General features: G+C 59.9%; 2 protein-coding genes across 2 annotated transcripts in view; one reads left to right on the top strand and one right to left on the bottom strand.

The window, feature by feature from the left end:
• The first annotated feature begins 939 nt into the window (after window positions 1–939).
• SYT12 (synaptotagmin 12) lies at window positions 940–6,660 on the top strand. The gene is made up of 7 exons (XM_086613944.1): window positions 940–976; window positions 2,373–2,566; window positions 2,893–3,285; window positions 5,082–5,297; window positions 5,402–5,522; window positions 5,753–5,886; window positions 6,487–6,660. The coding sequence occupies exons 1-7, from the start codon at window positions 940–942 to the stop codon at window positions 6,658–6,660; spliced, it is 1,269 nt and encodes a 422-aa protein (XP_086470070.1).
• Window positions 6,661–9,303: 2,643 nt separating this feature from the next.
• IGHMBP2 (immunoglobulin mu DNA binding protein 2) overlaps window positions 9,304–18,848 on the bottom strand; it is a 40,888-nt gene continuing 31,343 nt past the window's right edge. The window contains exons 10-15 of the mRNA XM_086612948.1: window positions 17,627–17,745; window positions 15,342–15,436; window positions 14,835–14,958; window positions 12,172–13,008; window positions 11,277–11,461; window positions 9,304–9,768 (exon numbers count right to left, since the gene is read on the bottom strand). Of these exons, the coding sequence (XP_086469074.1) occupies window positions 9,571–9,768; window positions 11,277–11,461; window positions 12,172–13,008; window positions 14,835–14,958; window positions 15,342–15,436; window positions 17,627–17,745 (1,558 nt within the window). The 3' untranslated portion in view covers window positions 9,304–9,570. The remainder of the gene's footprint in view (window positions 9,769–11,276; window positions 11,462–12,171; window positions 13,009–14,834; window positions 14,959–15,341; window positions 15,437–17,626; window positions 17,746–18,848) is intronic.

Genomic DNA, 18,848 nt, shown 5'->3' with positions numbered 1-18,848 from the left:
GATGGTTTTGGGGAGGATTGATCACCCCCATAGTACCGAAATCCATGAGCATCCGAGTTGAGCCAGGACATGGTACCCGAATCTCGAGCGACCGTCCCTCAGAGGCACATCCAGCTCTTCCTCCCACGGGATGAGCAGGCTCTGGGGCTGCGTGAGCTCCGCAGAGGGTCTGGGGGCTCTGACGGGGAGATTTGGAGCGCGGTGCTGAAGATGTGCGCCTGGGCTCGGGGACTGCGCTCTGTGGGATCACACCGGCGGACCGCGGTCCGTGATCTCCCGGCACGGATGCCGGGTAGCGAGGGGGGTGCTGGCTGAAGTCGTGTTGGGTTTGCTTGTGGGGTGTTTGTTTGCGGGGGATCCCAAAGCCCGTTGGTGTAGCGGGAAGCACCTGGCTTGGATAAATCCTCTTTGGTGTCACGCAGTGCCCTCGCTGGGATCTCTGGAACGAGCAGCCTCCTTACCTTGAGGATGGGTCTCGTGTACAATAGTCCTGGGAAAGCCCCTTGGGGCAGGAAGGCGATCCGGCTTGCCAGCTGCAGAAACGGATTCCCAGGAAATGGCACTGTCCGAACCCCGCAGAGCCCTGGGCACGGGGCTGCTCCCCACAGGCAAGGCTGAGGAGGGCGGTGGGAGGCCAAGGTGAGATTTAGGCTGGAAAAGAGATGGGAAAAGCAGCAAAGGGCTTCAAGGGCTCCTGGAGGGGAGACGTCCATGCAAAGAGCGATTGGAAACGTTGCCTGTTAAATGCTCCTGAGGTTCATCGTGCAGCTCCGCGTCTCAGCACGGCTGCTCTCCCGCTTCCCGGGGAATTTCTGTCCCTTTGGCTCCTCTGTTGGCAGCTGAGATGCTTTGGCCACGGTTGGCTTTAAATTTCTTTCCCTTTATCCCAACTCCTTGTCTCGGCGTTGCAGGCTGTCCCGCTAGCGGGGAGCGTCTGCCATGGATGGCGGTCACGTCAGCAGATCCGGCGGAAGCGGTGAGTAGTGCCGAGCGAGCTCCGGGGAGGGCTTTTGGGGGCAGAGCCGCTCGCTCCTGGGCAGGGGGGCATGGCTGGTCCTTGCCGCTCGCTGCGGGACCCCCTCTGTGGCACCTGTGCCCGGGGCTTAGTCCAAATACAAGTGTAGAACCCTTAAAACCCCGGAGCTTTCCGACGTTAGGTGCATGGAAAACAGATGGGAATGAGGGGGAAGCAGGTTTCCAGCACGGCTGGGGTTTGTACCTGGAGCTGTTCAGAAGTAGGACCAGTAAAGGGTGATTTTGCCCCAGTTTTGCCACCTGTGCCGTAGCAGGACCACGTTGCTCCTTGGAGCCGGACAACACCGAGCGCCCTCGGAAGCTGCAGCGCTTCCCTGGCAGCCTCGGCCGGGGCTGCGGGGGATAAACCCCGGCCCTTGGCAGAGCGGGGGGAATTTGGGGGGGGTGGAGGAGGCAGGACCTGAGACCCTGAGGCTTTGACCCAGGAGACCCCCCCGGCTGCCCGCAGCCCTCCGCGGGGGTCAAAATCAGGAGCTTTGGATACGAATAGTTGGTTCCATCTGGCACATCCCTTTGGCTCCTGCTGGAGGAAGAGGAGGGGGGGCGGGGGAAGGCGCGGGATGTCCCTCTGCTCGGGAGTGATGCGGGACTCAGCCCGGCTCGGGCTGCTCCTGGCTCTGAAGCCGCCACGGCAGGCGGGATCACCGCAGCGTGACGCGGGGGGACTCCCCGGCACCGCGCTGGGATGAGAAACCCTTTTTTCCTTCCCCCCTCCCTTTTTTTTGTGTCCCACCGAGCGGCCTGGGCCAGTGCCGCCGCGGGGGCCATGGACTGGTGCAATGCAGCAGCTGCTGCTCGGGCGGCATCGCGGGCTGCGCGGCCCCTGCTCCGCTCCGCAGCCCCGGCGCTCTCCTCCCCGCGGCACCTCGGCCGCGGTTGTGGGGGTTTTCCCCCGTTTCTGAAAGCTCTTTCGTTCTTGTTCTTTTTTTTTTTTTTTTTTTTTCCCCTATTTCTGGACCTTCCCCTCGTCCCCAGCCCGTGGAAGCCAGGCAGCGGCCAGGGTCTCGCTGCGGCGGAAGGGGTGACGCGGATGTGCGCCGAGCGCATCTGCGAGCGGGACGAATCCGTCGCTGATGAAAGGACCCCCCCAGTACCCCCAGGGTGGTGCAGCCGTTTCCTGATTTTCCTCGTTTGCTGGGGAACGGGGCGGGAACGCACATGCACGTCACCTCCTGGCAAAGCCAAGCCGGGACCGCCGCTTTTTGGGCTCACGAAGCTGCTGCCCGATGCCATCCGTGCCACGCTGCGGTTTATCCCCCCCTCGGCCGATCCCATCCTCCCCCCGTAGAGCTGAGCTGGCACGGGAGCGGCTGACGGTGCCTCTCGTCCCCTGGCAGCCGCGGCGGACCCACCTGGCTGGGAGATTGGCGTCTACGCCGCCGGTGCCCTGGTGCTGCTGGGCATCGCTGCCCTCAACCTCTGGAAGCTCTGGCGCTCCGGCACCTACCCGGCACCTTCCCCCTTCCCCAACTACGACTACCGGTACCTGGAGCAAAAGTACGGGGCGGCGTGTGCGGATGCCAAACACAAGGTAATGGGCGGCGGGCTCGGCTCGTCTCCCTTCCCTTTGCCACGTGCCGGCTGCTGGAGTGGCAAAACTCCAGCCTGCATCCTCTTGGGGTGGGGGGAAAAGCCACCGGTGGCAACCTGGTGCTGCCGGAGTCCGGGGGGAGCGGCGCGGAGTGGGAACGGGGCTGGGGGGTGCTGGGGTGGCTGCTGCGGTGGCTTGAGGCTTCCGATGGAGGGATGGCATGGCATGGCATGGGGTGGGGTGGCATGGCATGGGGTGGGGTGGCATGGCATGGCATGGCATGGCATGGGATCGCATCACCTGGTTTCTCCTTCCCCTGTTGGCAGCGAGGGGTGGCCCCGGGCTCGCAGCGGGTGCCGGATAAGACATCCCCTGTCCGCGGGAGCAGCCTGCGGGCAGCCGACACCTTCGAGAGCATCAACGAACTGGGGAGCCTGGAGCTGATGAGCAGACACCTGGGCCTGGCCCCCTACGGCTCCCTGAAGAAATCCATCTCGGCCGACTCCCTCAGCTCCATCTCCTCCATCGGGAACAACTTCGGGCAGGACTTCACGGTGGGGCAGGTGGAGGTGGCCCTGGAGTACGACGGGCAGGCGGCCGCGCTGCACGTCACGCTGCTGCAGGGCAAGGACCTGCTGGAGAGGGAGGACACTCGCTTCGCCTCCTGCTTCGTGCGCCTCAGCCTGCTGCCGGCCGAGCGCACCGTCGGCATCTCCCGGGTGAGCCGCTCGCCCCGCTCCGCGCCGCAGCGTCCCTCGGCCGAGGGGAGGTGGGGCTGGGGGCAGCAGCGCCGGATTTTGGGCGCCCTGGGCAGGGGGTTCCAGCGTTCTGCGGCAGAGGGGGGTCCCGGATGGGTCCGTGCACCAGAGGTGGGGCAGAAATTCCTCCCTCTTGCCTGGGACGTGTGATGAGTTTGTTGTCTCCGAGCGTGGCTCCCAGCAAGTTTCCCTGCTCCGGGGGGCCGGGGATGCTGTGGGAGGCGGAGGACGCGGTCCAGGGTGGGATCTGGGGGGAGGCGGCGTTTCGGGCACGTGCTCCCGGTGCCGCGCTGAGTCCCGGCGCACTCGCTTCACCCGGAGCATGCCGGACGTGGCAGCCGAAGAGCCGAGCGGCGGCACCGGCACCGGCAGGGCCAGAACCAGGGGTGGTTTTGGGGCGAAATCTCCCTTTTTAAGTGCCCCGAAGGCTGCTCTCGGGAAGCAGGAGCCTCAGTTCTCTTTCAGCAGCTGCTTTTTGCAAAGCTGCGGCTCAGCCAGCTGGATGTTCCGGAAGGAGCAGAAAGCTTCACCGATGGAAGAAACCTTCCCGGGGGGGTGGAGGTACCGATCCAGCGAGCACGAACCCACTGCCTTTAAAATATTTCCACAGCGCCCTTTTAGGACCTTTTTTCCATCCAAAAATCAGGCTCTTTATTTATGCTCTGGGGATATTTATTATTTAGCATCACTATTTATAATTCACCAGCGCTATTTGCCCTTTTTTTTTATTGTCCCGAGACGAGTCACAAGGGCACCTTTGGTTTTTTTTCCTGTCGTGCTTCCCAGCGCTGATGCGGGGGCTGTTAAAGCAGCAGCCGATTCCGCTGCACCGTTCATCCCGCGATCCCAAAGCGCGACGGCGGCTGCGGGAGGCAGCCGTGGTGCGACACAGCAGATCGTTGGGAATCTGCGTGTCCCACAGAGGGGCTTTATCCCCTGGGACTCTGGAGAGAGGTCGGGGGTATCCGAAGGGGGAGGATGGGAGTGCTGTGCTGGGAAGGGGGCGATGGGAGGTTCCGCCTTGCTGGCTGCTGCGTGTCCTTCATCCTGGGGACAGAGCACAACAGACAGACGGACGGGGGAAAGGCCTTGGGATGAGATGACCCATCTCCCCACTGCTGCTGGGGAGTCCCTGCAGCACTTGGGGGGATGAAGCCCGAGGGGTTCAGGGCTGAGCCCCCCGGTGCCACGGTGGCACCCAGCTCTGAGTGGGTATGGGGAGCCGGTGGCTCCGCTCTGCTCCGCACCACCCAAGGCTGCGGTGTTCCATCCCGAAGGAGCACTGGGCCTCCTCTTAGGACAAACCCTGATTTGTGGGTGGTACCTCGGATGCCGAAAGAAACAGGGCTGGAGCAGGGGAAGAGCAGTCTCCGAAGCCGTGACGGCAGCTTGGGACCGGGGCAGGATGGAGCCCCGGAGCTGCTGCTGCGTTTGCTCTGGGTGAACGACGTGACGTAGAGACGATGTCTGGCAACAAGCATCCTCCCCCTTCAGCACGTTCAGGGATGCGGAACCCATCGGCTCCGGCTTGGAGAGGGGCTGGGAGTTACACCCCTGGGCCAAATTCCACAGCCCAGAGGGGCCGAGCCGGGCACGTGCCCGTGCTCCCCGGGCACAGGGATGCGCCAGACCAACCTTAGGTTTTTAACTGAAAAATTGCGCTCCTGGCAATTCCCACAGGAGAAACGGGGTCGATCTCGGACGCAGCCCCAAAACGCGGTGGGCATCCAGGTAACCCCCATCCTTCCCCGCGGCAGATCCAGCGCAGTGCCTACGCCGTGGCCTTCGACGAGCGCTTCTCCATCCCGCTGGAGCCGGCGGCGCTGGAGGAGAACAGCCTGCGCTTCTCCGCCTTCGGCATCGACGAGGACGAGCGGAACGTCAGCGCCGGCGTGGCTGAGCTCAAGCTCTCCGACCTGGACCTGGCCACGCGTCCCTTCAACGCCTGGCTCTACCTGCAGGACGTGAACAAGGTGGGCAGGGGGGGTGCGTGGTCCATCTCCCACCCCGGTTTTCCAGGGGGTTTCTCCTCCCTGCTGGACTGGGTCGATGGGTGATGGGACGTTGTGTCCCGCAGGCGGTGGACACGGTGGGGGAGATCCTGCTCTCCCTGAGCTATCTGCCCACAGCCGAGCGCCTGACGGTGGTGGTGGTCAAAGCCAAGAACCTCGTGTGGACCAACGGCAAGGTGACCGCAGGTGAGCGGGGGATGCCGGGTGGGCACAGGGGTCCTTTGGTCTTCTGCGGGCTGGAGGTGGCCTTTCATCCTGCTTTATCCTACTACGCTACATGGATGTTCATTGGAGCAGCTCCCGTTGAGGACAGACCCTTCCAGGAGGGTCCGCCAGAGATGGTTTCCCCTACTTCTCCGCATTGCAGGGGAAACACGACTGACTCCAGCATTTTTCTCTCCCCCTACCCCGAGCAGATCCCTTCGTCAAGGTGTACCTGCTGCAGGACGGGAGGAAGATCAGCAAGAAGAAGACAGCGGTGAAGAGGGACGACACCAACCCCGTGTTCAACGAGGCCATGATCTTCTCGGTGCCAGCCATCGTGCTCCAGGTGCGTCCCGGTTCAGGGGGCACATCCCAGCGCAGGGGGGGGGAGGATGTCCCATCACTCCTCAAGGTCCCGAAATCCCTGTGGGGTGAGGTGGGGGCCATACGTATGCATGTATGGTCTGGGGAGACACGTATGCACGGAGTAGGGGTACATGTGTGTATAGGGGATGGCTATTGGGGGGGGAATGCGTATGGGTGGGTTGGGGGATACAGGGATGCATATATATAGGGTATGGTTGTGTATGTGGGTGGGTGCACATGTATGTGTTTAGGGGATGTGGGGAAGGCAGGGGGATGCGCACGTATGGCGGGGGGTACAGGAGGATGTACGTATAGGGGTATGGCTGTGTATGGGGACGGGCACGTGCAGTTGGCACGTATGGGGGGACGTGTGCGAACAGGGTGGGGGGTACAGAGGGGTGTGTACACGTCGGGTAGAGCCGTTTGGTGGGTGTATTTACGGGCTGGGGGACACAGGGCTGGGTTAGTACTGGGGGTGTGTTTGTGTGTACGTCTGGTTGGGGAGGGCATGGCGAGATGGATGTACGGGGGTGGTGTCGGTGGCAGTAGGACCCCTGTGACGGCCTCGTTCCCCCCGCAGGACCTGTCCCTGCGGGTGACGGTGGCCGAGTGCGGCGAGGACGGCCGCGCCGACAACACGGGCCACGTCCTCATCGGCCCGGCGGCCAGCGGGATGGGCACCACGCACTGGAACCAGATGCTGGCCACGCTGAGGAAGCCCGTCTCCATGTGGCACCCGCTCCGGCGAAACTAGGCTGCTGGCGGGGGGGAGCCCATCGCGCCCAGGGGCCCTGCGCCCCGGCACCGGCTCTGCCCCGGGGACTGTGGGCAGAGAGGGGCACTGCCCAGCTGGCAGCGTGGCCAAGAGCCGCCGCCATGTGGCGTTTGCCGGGGCAGGGTGAGACTTTGCAGCGCCGAAGAGGCAGAGGTGCCGGAGCGTCTCGCCACCGAAATATTTGGAGGATGGAGCAACTCCTCGGCTGCGTCTCTCCCCACCTGGATCGCCCTCGCATGCGCTGGGGGCTGCCAGCGGACCCCCTGGAAAGGAGCCCTCCCTTTGGATGGACTCAAACCGGCACCCACCTCCCCAAACCAGCACCCATCTCCCCAAACCGCTGCCCGAGCATCCTGCGGGCTCCCGGCAGCCCCCGACATCGGTGGTGCTGTCGGACACGGACCCCGGGGGCTCCCGGCGAGGGGGCGGATTTCTTCCGAAGGCGGTTTTTGGTGGAGGCAGGGGGACGATGGAGGGGGGGGGTCGATAAAGTGCTGGCACGGCGCGTGGTTTCTCTCGGCGCGTGCGGGTTTCCTGTTGGGTTTCGGCGCGCTGCGCCGGGGCTGAAACGTTTCCGATGAGAATGGAAAAAGGGGAGAAATAACAGCAGAAAAGGCAGTTGTTTATTAAATGGTTTTTTTTCCCTTCCGTCTCTTTTTCAGGCAGAGGAAAGCTCTGCCCTTCTCTCCGCTGGCTGCAGAGCGGTGTCTGGGCTTGACCAGTGGTTTTGCAGCCTCTCAGGGTTCAAGGTCAGATCCAGGCTGAGAATCGTCCCCTAAAGGTCCAACGTGATCAGCGGCAGCTTTTCCCACCCCAGCCCCTTTTCCCAGCTGAACCAACCCTTGGGGTTGCAAATTCCTGCTCTTCTAAGTCCCGTTTCAGCAGGAAAGGAGGGGAAAAACCTCTTTGGAGCCTATCAGCTCGTGGGCTCCTGGTCCGAGTGAGGACCAGCCCCTGGGTAAGGTTGGTTTTTTTTTTGGAGGGGGGAGCTGATGCCCACCGTTTTCTGGAGGGCGACAGATGGAGGGCTCTGATGGAGCTCCCCCTGGGCACGGGCTGGGGGGCAGAGGATGCCCTGGGGACGCATCCCTTGCTGGCAGAAAGCCAGGCAGGGAAATCTGGGGGTGTCTGGGGCTCTTTGCCAGAACGCCGGTGCCAGGGGGGTGAGCACGGTCAGGGATGGGGTTGCTTGAATGATTCGAGCAGGGGAAAAAGAAGTGCGGACAAGCCATTTATCCCTGATTAAAGATAACACCGTGGTGGTACCCTGAGCTGGCAGCAATTTTCCTTTCTGCTCATCTGTCTTCTCTGCCTGACCTTCGCTTTGAGATGAGGCTGTGACTTCTCCGTTGCATCCTCCTCCTCCTCTGCTGGGCGTACGTGGGGGAAAGAGCCCGAGCGGTGCCGAACGGCACCGCTCGGGCTCTTTCCCCCCCGTACGCCCAGCACTGCTCGCCAATGCGCCAAGTTTCCTTCTCCCACGTGCCATCTCTTCCTCCTCCCCACCTCTCCCTCCAGGAGCCCCCGTGTCCCATCTGCTGCCGCGGGAGCAGGTGCCATCCCTCCGTGGGCTGACGCACAGCCGGCCCCGGGGACCGAGGCACGAGCCAAGGCGATGCTGGGAGCCGAGGGAGGTGCAGAACCTGGCCTGGGGCTGCAAACCCAGGGATTTCTGAAGGATGAGAAAGGGTCTTTTGGAAGGTGTTTGCGGCCAGTACTAACAGGCACTGAGATCTGGGGAAAAACTTGCTTATTAGCACCTCCTCTAGTATTTTGGAGGAGAGATACAGAAACGTTTGGCTGTCTTGCAGCCCCTGAGAACTGCAGAGCCTTTGGTCAGGATGAGACAAGTGCCTTCCACTGGCGTTGAAATCACCAGGAAGCAAGATCTGCGACGTTCAGCCCCAAAATGATGGGGCATGTGTGGTTTGGGGGCTTTTACTGCACCCCTCTAAAGCCGTTCCTCTGTGGAGGCATCTCGGCACCTTTTCCTTCATCCTGGGGCCTGCCTGTGCCACCCTGGGGACAAGAACTGGCTTCCTGAGCCGATCCTCAGAGAGTGGTGGACCCCGTGTGATGCACCGGTACCTGCGGGGAGCCTTTGAGGAGAGGGGATAGGGCAGGGAGCTGTGGGTGGAGGGAGAGATGCTTTGGAGACAAGGATCAGCAGGCAGAAAACAAGGTGGGAGGGAGATAGATTAGACCAGGGAAAGGGTCCGGGAAGGATGGGTGTTTTGGAGGAGGTTGGCATGGTGAGGGCTCGAGGCTGCTCTCCCCACACAGCCCTGGAGTGGGGTCGAGCCCTGCATGGACCACATCCCACCGCAGGGCTGAGCCCCCACCTCGCAGCCCCCCGGCACGGCGGGGAGGGGATGCAGCTCGGCTCTGCCCGCTCCCGACGGGCAATCGGGGCTTTGGGTCCTGTGCACCGCGCCGCTCCGACTCCCAGCCGTGCCGGGAGGATTGCTGGACTGGGAAAACGGAGCCATTTTCTTCGTCATCCCCCCTGGAGGAGAGGGTCGCCCGGGTTTTCAGTCCCTCCCCCGTTCCTGCCCACATTTATCCCTGTGCTGTGGCAGGGAGAAACGTCGCAGCGACAGCCGCTTGCGTTGGGTGGTTTAATATCCGTCTTTACTGGCACTCTCCAGCCTCTCCACACACATCCATGACTCCATCAATAAGGATAACGGGGACAAATAAAGCTGCTCTCCTGCCTCTGTCCCAGCCCTGTGGTCCAGGGAGGCTCAGCCACGCTGGCTCCAGGCTCCCTGCCACCCAAAACCAGAGCTCCCACCTTCCTCCCGGGCTCGGCGCAGCCCCGCAGCTCTAACAGCATCTTTGGTTTCTGGAGTCTGACTCCGAGGGTAAAAAAATCAGCATTCAGATCCTTCATTTCTCCTTGTCTTTCTTCTTGCCCTTCCTCTGGCTAGTCAGCTCGCTGAGCTTCTTGTCCAGGCGCCGCTGGAGATGGGCTCTCTTGGCCGGGTCCAGGGACTTGTCTTTGGAGCCGCTCCCGGCGTAGAGAACCCCCTCCCGGCTGATCCTCTGCCGCGCGTGGGCCTTGGCCTTCTCCCCGCAGCCGTGAACCTGGCGGAGAGAGAGCGGTCAGTGGTGGCAGCCGGGAAACCGGGCAGCCATCGTGTACCTGGGAATCGGGCGATTTTATTCCTGGAGCCTGGAATTCCATCGTTCAATGGGGTCCGCTCTGCTGGACTGGATGGGGAGGGGTTCAGCAGCTGGGGGCTGCTAAGGGGGGGCAGGAGCTCTTTCTGCACAGGGACCCTCCACAGGCAGAAGCTCCAGCCCCTCTGAGATGGCTCCAGGCTGTTTCACCTGGAAGCCTGATAACATCTGGAAAAAGGGCTGAACTTTAAAAAGCAAGAAAAACTCGCTGACATGGATTTTATCCTCCCATTTGTTTCTCGTTGGAGACCTCATTACAATTCAGCAGGGAGAGGCGATTCTGTGGGAAATAAATTCCTGTCCCAACTAAGACTGTGAATGACCATAAATACAGCTATTCCTCACCATGGAAACAGATAGTGCTTGACAAGGGGAAAATCTATGCTGAGGATTTATAGGTCAGCTCACTAAACGTTGCTAAGCTCCGCAAGGCTCCGTGCAACGAAGAGCTCTGCCGGGGTGACGGCGGGACGATGGGTGCGGGAGGCTGCGGCTCAATGGAAAATGGTCACTTCTCAGCCCACGTGCCCGTCACCGCCACGTCAGCTCTGCCCATGGGACTCAAACCCCGAGGCCGGCTTACCACAAAGCCTCACCCTGCCAAGCTTGGAGGCTTCAACTCACCTGCCTGTCTCTGCACCTGCACAGAAGGATGAAGCCTGACACCAGTTGAAGCTTAGTTTCTTTCCTTCCCAGATCTAGGGAGGGAAGGGCTGTCAAGCAGCTATGGAAGAACAGCAAGAACGAGGCTGTTGGCTCAGTGACCATCACACTACCCCTCCCACGGAGGTGCAGGACATCACAGGGCTGCTGAGATGCCTGCTCGAGAGTCCTCCACCGCACGAAAGCAGAGCAGAGGAGGCCGAGGGACAACTGTCACTCAGGTATGGATGGGAGCTAAAGCTGAGGCTGCACAGTGTGGAGCAACTCGCTCCGAGCCAGCAAGGCACTCCAGAAAATGCCCAACTGCTCACCGGGCACGCAGCACTGCTCTGTGCGGGCTCAGGGCTCCGCCTGGCCCCAGGCTGCAGAGGGAATCTGCAAAGAGATGGGAATGGAGTGTCCAGGATCCCTCAAGTCACTGCCTTAAGCCCAAGCCTCTCCGTTTCTCCTCTCCGCCTTGCTTTATCTGCTCGACCTGGGAGTGCAAATGCCAGAGAATGGTAGAGAAGGGCACGGAGCAAGAAGGGAAAAAAGAAAAATCTCGCAGGAAGAGGCGTGCAGAGCCCACGTGTTAACACCTGGCAGCTCTGACAGGGGGTTCTGCTTTAAATTCCTTGCAAGGAAATCCTGCCTGGGGAGCTCGATGGGGAAAATTCCCACGTTAAAGCCATGCTGCTTGGCACATCCCACTCCTCTCCAGCCCCCTCGGTGCTCGAAGCCCTGGGCAGGCTGCCCGGCCCCACGCCTACCTCCGGGATGTGATGGCTGAGGCAGTAGCGCCTGTGGCAGTGGAGGCAAAGCTGCCCCAGGGTGGTAACGCTGGCGGAGCAGCGGGGGAAGCCGCAGGTGGTGTCAGCTTGGATGGCCGCAGAAATCAGCGCGTCGATATCTTCTTCCGCCACGCCGTCTGCTCTGCTCTTCGCCGCTGGCTTTCCTGGGGAGAAGACGGGGGGGAGACCTGGCTGTTCACCCACCTGCTCAGAAGATGAGAACAAACCCAAGCAGCCCACAGCTACAGCCCGGGCCAGTGAGCAGCAGCACGGGTCCAGGGAGTCGCTGTTGGCAGCAACTGGGATGTTTCAGCCCTGGTGAGACCCGTTGTGCTGGTAAACCCTGGCCTGTGTTCAAAGGCACTAGCAGGAGCTCAGGGCTCCCGCTCGCAGCGTGCCTGGGTGCCTCCCTCTGCTAGAAGGGGGCTGAGGAAGAGGAGGGGACCACGTCTGGCAGGGAGGATGGCACCTCCTGGCTCTGCCTTCCCCTGCCTCTGCATTTAAGAGGCATCCACATCCTTCAGTGTGGGCCAGGTACTCCTCTTAGTTCCCTCTCCCTACATCTGGGAGCCTCGAATCTAGCTCCTGAGCCTCTCTTCCTGGGAAAGGGTCCCCGCTGCTTTTCTTTCGACTTAAGAAATGTGCCTCTGGGCGTCCAGACCGCCTCTCCCCCAGCTGCTGCAGCCAGCTGAGGCACGCTCCTGCCACTTCTCACATCTCCGCAGCGACACCGGGGAGCTTTCCAAGAGCCACATCCCGTGCTCTGCGCACACAGACAAATCCCAAGGCCTGGAGGCAAAAATGTGGGGATTAAGCAGCACGATCCGTTCAAGGAAGAACGTCAATTGCGCTGGTTACGAAGACAGCGACCTACCTTTGGCTTCGCTTTTCTCTTTTTTCCTGCTGCTGCCCCGAAGGCTGGCACCGGGCTCCTGAGCCTTCCTCGCTGCCTCCTCCTGTCTGGCTTTCTCCCTCTGAACTCTCTCCAGGTGCAGTGTTTTCAGGTCCACCTTCCCTGAGCCCTCGCTGCTTCCCTCTGGCTCAGCAGGGGCTGGAGTGCCGCTGCGGGGATGCTCCGGCTGAGGCCGGGGGAGCTGCCTGCCGGGAGAGGTGGCCGCGGGCGGCGGAGGCTCGGCAGGCTCTTTCTTGCGGACACGGATGTACCGGTCCCTCCCTTCCCCGGTGCTCACGTGCTGCAGCCCCAACTCCTCGGCCGTTAGGTGAACCAGCATCCGATCGTGAGCGCTGAGGGACGGGGGGAAATCCAGCTGCATCTCGGCGCTCTCCAGGAAGGCCACCAGCGTGGCCTTGAACCGGTCAGCGCCGTCTTTTGTCCCTGAGCCCTCTCTCCCGGGTCCGCCCGTGTTCGGGCAGGAAGGCGCCTCTGGCTTCCGACGCGCGGGTTTGGCGGCGGCTGCTGCTTTCGGTTTCCTCCCCGGAGGCGGCTGCGGTTGGGGGTCGGATGCTGCGGGGAGCTCTGCGCCCCGCTGCCGCTCGCCGCGGCCCCCCGCAGCGTAGCTGTCGGGCACGAGGTGGTCGAGGTACTCGAAGGCTGAACGGACCTCCCCGTGCCGGCTGAAGTGATCCACCAGGCGCTTCAGGAAGGGCTGGCTGCTGACGGTGCGGGTGTCGCAGACGATGGCCACGTGGCGCCGGGCGCGGGTCACCGCCACGTTTATCCGCCGGTCTTCTGCCAGAAAGCCCACCTCCCCTGGGAGAGAGAAACCAGGAGGCGTTAGGAGTGTCGGTGGGTGCAGCGTTGGCTCCAGGCTCCCCGGGTCGGGAGGAGGAGGGATGGCAGGTGGAGGGGAGAAACATTTTCCTGGGTGGCCCATGGCACGCCATCAGCCTGGGACCTGCGAGCAAACGCAACACGGAGCGCCGTGGAAGAGGCTCTCCTGGCGATGGAAGAGGAACTGCAGGTAGATAAGCACACCCTGCCCCACGCAGCTCCCCCCCACCTGCCCCCAAACTCGCGACAGGTTTAGGTAACAGCCGTTGAGGCGACTCCCGCGAGGTCTGCTCCTGCTCCCTGGCTGTCTTCTCAAGGAAAAGCCGTAAGAGCCAGCAAATGCCAAGATGAGTCAGTGAGGATCAGCCAGTGAGAAGGGCAGTGTGGGCAGCTTTGAGCCTCCAGCTCCTGGGGATAAAGATGAGGCCGGTCGGAAAGAAATTAACGTCTCCGCCGGTGCGGTGACCAGCCCGGCTCCGTGTCTGCCGTGCCGTGCTGTGGCTGAGCAGTCGAGTTTGTGCTGCCTTTGAGGAACAGGGAGTGGGCGAGCCCTTCTCTGGGCTTTGCAGCTTAGAGAACGATTTCCAGTTTGTGTGATGGGGTTCTGCCTGACTGCAGGGGCAAGTCCGACTCCTCTGATCCGGCAAGAGGGTTTCCTGCTGGATGGGGAACAGCTGCAGAGCGACAGGCACTGCTGGTCATGGTCCCTGACCACCTCTGAGCTGAGAAATGCAGCTGCAAAAAGGCTGTGGATTTCTCCCAAGTGTCTTGGAGGGGGCTAACAAGATCTCTTGTGCCCATGCAGACCAGAGTCGTGCCCAGACACCACGAGAAGCTGCCTCGTGCCCCCAGGAACGTGAGTGATTCCTGCACCACATCTGAGCTTCTGCTGCTCGGCTACGCACGGGAAGGGGGCCGGGGGACACGCGCCTTCCCGGAGGACACAGCTCCTACGGAGCAAAGGTGAGGTGAGTCACTCAGGAACAAGGACTATTCTTAGTCCTGGCCCCCACCTCCATTCTCCCCCCAGCGCTGCTTTTCTGGCTCTAGGCTTTCTCAGAAAACAAACAAACAAAAGCCTCCTCTTTTCCATGCATCCTTTCCCCCTTTTTCCCTCCTAGACATCAGCACTCCCAGCATCTTCAGCAGCTTTACAAGCCAGGGAGGTGTCTCACTGCGGGTTTGCGAAGGGCAGTGACCCACGCACGGCAGAGGTGGCTCATGGAGCGGTCCCGCTCACGTTGGCTGCCACAAAACCATTCCACACGAGCCGATGGCTCCGGGGCAGCAGCTTTTTTCCAGCTATTCTTTCACTCAAGCTGCTGATAGGAAAGAACTCGATTTTCCGCTCTAGATTTTGCTCCCGAAAGAAGCATTTTCTGTGCATGACTTGTAACGCCAGCTCCTGCTTGCTTTCTTCAGGGAAGCGACACAAAATAGGCTCCAAATCCAAGAAACAAGCCCCCAAATTTTCACCTTTTGCGGGGAGTGCTCGGCACTCCAGTAAACGTGGTGCTAACCTGACGTGTGTCGTTCTTAAGACCCTGGTTTAAATAACTTCTGAGGCTTCAATCCCAGGAAACCTTCAAACTAAACAGTCCTGGCTTCCTTTTTACCCGCTGCCCAGCATGGGAGCCTTCCTCTGCAACCGTGACAGCAGATATATTCCATCATTAAAAAACAAAGGCTAAAAAGGAAAGTTCTTGCCAGTAAATTCATTCAGAGCAAAGCACTAGAGACCAACCACACAGTTCCCATTTCTTTCTCATTGCCCATGGAGTAATTCTCCAGCAGCAAACGCTTACCTTTCCTGTTGGATCTCACAAAAGACAGGACCACTGCCTCTTTCTCTCTTCCTTGGAAACCATCAACGGATTTAATTTCTAGTTCTGGGTACCTGTGGCAAAGGTGCTCTCTTAGCATGTCCACCTGAAAAACACGCAATAGATATCTTTTAAAGAAAAGCACGAGGTGAAAAGGATTAAAATGGCACTGTTTTGGTAAAGTCCTGTCCTCTTGAACCCATAAGGATGAGCGCTTGCATCTCCTGGAGGTCAAGTGCTGACTCCTGAGACTGGGAGCGGAAAACACACGATCAACATCTCTTCCCTCCGTGGCCTCAAGCTACTTAAACGTGGAGAAGCTGGCCACAAATGCTGATTGCACAGTCTGGCTCTGCTGACTTCCACCTCCGTCTCTCTGAGGACGTTCTGGTATCACTCCTGAGATGCCAAGGTCTGAATCCACCTCTGTGCGTTTGCTCTGCATGTGTGCAGGAAAAGAGAGGAGATGCCAGGAGAGGGTCATCTCACCTGGAGGTTGTAGGGGGCTACAACAGCGATGTCCTGGGCCTTCACACCAGCTTCCACCAAGGCTCGGATGTGCAAACCGGCCAGCTGCACCTCCCCTAGGGCAGAAAGCACAGGGGTGGTGATGGGAAGGGGCTGGCAGGCAGAGGCTGAAGCCACCAGCTTGGACATGCTTCAGCTCCAGGAAAATCTGCCCACCTCCCCTGAAACAGCAAGGAAAGGCTAAGGAAAGTCCTGCCTGCAGTGCAGCACTGTGCAGGGTAACAATTTCCAACCCGGCTTGCTTGGCTGGGTGGCGATGTGCTCCACAGCCCCATTCCCAGGGCCGCACGGCGCTGGCTTCTTGCCTTTCCGAGTGACCGGCTCGCTTAAGCTTCAGAAGAGCTTTCTGAGCAGCACTTGGCTCTCTCTGGCCTCTCCTGCACTCATCCACGAGATCAATGACAACTCAGGCAATAGATGATTCTCCCTCTGAAGCGAGACCCTAGACTTCACTGGAGATTCAATTCTCTGCGCTGCAACTGAAAAAATTCCACCTTTCCTTTTCGTTCCGCTCTTTAAGTCCCCACATTTCTAAACCCCCATGACCAAACGAACAAGCTTCGTGCTCAGATCCGTGCGCTCAGACCTTCCAGAGGCCGCAGGCAGCCTGCCAAATCGACCGGTTCTCCAGGACGGTGGCTGCTTCACAGAGATCTAATGAGAACAAGTTAAATACAAACGTGAACCATTTCCCTGGTTTATTGGCTGCACTGACTTTACCCTCCGTTTTGCAGCAAAACACAGGTATAAAAATCCAGAATCTGCAGTAGGCTGCTCCAAAAGGCTGCCTCCCAAATTCTGGGAGACGTGAATTTAATCTCCTGCTCAAAATCCCTGAGTTACTGCAGACTAGTCTTTTTGGGTCTCCATTTGGGGACAGGAGCCCTTCCCTGTTCAGCAGGGCCGCAGGGACTGGCGCACGGATAAACGAGGGGCACTGCAACGCTGGCGGGTTTTCAAACAAAAGAAGGCAAAAGAGATTTAAACTGGTAAAAACTGTCCTTGTATTTTACAGCTCATTTTCCCTGCCTTGCCGGAGAGGGACGTGAAGCCTCAGAAATCTGTTGCTGGCAGAGACCCGCACTGGTGAGCGGGGAGGAAAACAAACGCATCCCTGGAGCAGGCAGCCGCCTTGCCAAATAAGCTCCTGGGCCACGTGAGAGCAAATGGCTGGCAAAGCCTGCGGCTCCGCTGTCAGGAAAAGTGCGGGCAGCCACCAGGCAGGCAGGGGCGGTGGTGGGCATGGTGGCAGGGCACCGCTCATGGAGATCGGTCCCCTCCGGGCACCGCAGAGCCAATCTGGGCAGTGAATTTACAATCCCAGGGGAAGATGCCGTCCTGAAGGAAGAGTCTCACCTTCCCCAAAGCCTGGGCTCACTGTGCCCCTCAGCAGTCCTTCTGCCAACAGCGTGCTGGGCTAAAAGCTCTCCCCAATGCTTTTGGGAGAGCTATCTCCATAAAAAGGTTGGGACGTGGACTATCAGATGAAGCAGCAGGTTTTGGGACAGCCCATGTGCAACAGCTCCTGGTAAAAGCCCCCCGTGAGCCTCTGAAGAGCCAGTGGGCAGGTGGGGGATGCTGGACTACATCTGGAGGGGCAGGAGCAGCATCCTCCAACAGCAAACCACAACCACCTGCCTTGCTGCGGAAGCGAGGACACAAAGGAGGGAGCGTCGCCGTTTTCTGAGTGCCTGACTTTACACTCCATCTCCATAATGCAACCTACTTTTTAAGTCAGAAAACCAACAAGAAACTCAATGTCTTTAGAAAATTCATGGAGAAGAGCCACATAGGACTTCATGCAAGGAGCAGAGGACTGGGGGCGACTCCGAGCCCCACCTATAGCCTCTCTAAACCAGGCTTGTGCTCTGCCTGATCCTACTTGCCCTGCCAACTCGTGTAAAGCACCTGTCACAGGATGTCCCACCCTGTCCTAGCCCACAGCATGGAGAAACGCCTCTGAAAGGGAGCAAGGCAGCCAGCGTGCCCACCCGCAAGCTGTACACCCTCATCGCAGCCCTGTGCCCGCTCAGCTCTGGCTCGGAGCCCTTTGAGCTTGAGCATTTACAGAGGGAATGATCCCTCAAACGGGCAAGGCTGCCCGGGGACCCCACATTCCCCCTGCTACCTGCTCTGGGGAGGGCATCTCTGGGACGTGGCTCAGCTGGTGCAGTGGTCAAGCCCACGGGAGGGTGAGGACCTCAGACAATCAATTCCTGCCAACAAAATTTTCCAAACGACGGTACCTGGATTCCCTTTAGACTGTTCATCCTCCACTTCCAGCTCAAACAGGCCGCAGCCAGCAGTGTCTATAAGCAGCAAGGGTATTGTGGTCTCTTCCGTAGAGGTGACACCCGGCAGGTCCCTGTACAAGGTATTTGGGAAAGGGGCAGTTAACAACACTGAAATTATGCCGAAGGGATGATCAGTTGTGGTGTTGCTCACTCCTCCCAACAGCACTGCAAAGACAGAGGGAAAACTGGACATTGCTTCCGAGGGACAAGGCTACGGACCAGCAGCGGTGTGACGGGGGGTGAAAACGCAGGAAGGCTGGCTCTGGAGGTGGCGAAGAACGACAGAAACTGAGACCTGAGGTTCCCCCCTTTCTGCTCCACCAAGCTTTGGTCCTCTTTGCATCTGCAGTGATGCTACTGAAGAGCATGTCACGTCCAGCAATAACTGAGCAGGGGCCTTCAGCTGCGGTGGGGTCCTCTGGCTCCAGCTCCAGGCTTCCTGGGTTGAGTGCCAGGATGGCAGCCCCAGCCGCTGGCACAGCAAGTCCTGAGAAGCCCAGGGGAGTTCGGCAACACGAGAAAGCCACAGCTGAAAAGCCATTATTGCTCTGCACCATGGGATTGCCACTTCAAAGCACTCCCAAAACGCAAAGGAGGAGCTGAGGGCCCCGGAGAGTCTCGCAGGGGGCAGCCAGCAGCACTGCGAGCTTTCTCGCGGTCGTGCTACACAGCCCAGCTGCTGCAAGGCAAGGGTGCAGCGTGTGGGTGTCAGTGTCTCGCTCGGATGGTCTCAAGCAGGAAGGACATGCAGACCTGGGGAGGTGGGGCAGCTGCTCTCTGTTTTGAACAGTGCCAAGAGGGAGAAGGAGTGCCTGAAGTGGTACCAGAGCTCTGACAGCAGTGCTGTCGGGCAAGAGAAGAAAGCGCCGCACAAGGAACCACAGAGGAATTGGGGTTTTACATCATTTCTACATCTAAAGCTGCTGCATTCAAAAAAAGATTAAAAAAACCCCGTATTTTAATACCCAAGGAAGTTGCTAGCTGAATTCACAGCCTAGGAAGAGGGCAGGAACGGAAAGCCTGGAGATGGCAGGAGAGCTCTGAAACAACGCTGTGTTCCTGTACATCACATACAAATCGGAGAGCTGTGACTCTGGAGAGTCTGCAAATAAAGAAGGCAGATGGCCAGCCATCCAAAGGAGGATTGCCTCCAAACGCCAGGCAGGGAAGTGAG

This window comes from Tauraco erythrolophus, chromosome 6 (assembly GCF_009769465.1).
Source record: "Tauraco erythrolophus isolate bTauEry1 chromosome 6, bTauEry1.pri, whole genome shotgun sequence".
In the NCBI taxonomy this organism is placed as follows: domain Eukaryota; kingdom Metazoa; phylum Chordata; class Aves; order Musophagiformes; family Musophagidae; genus Tauraco; species Tauraco erythrolophus.
Note: the sequence above shows the minus strand (reverse complement) of the source record. Positions and strands in the feature narration are given on the sequence as shown.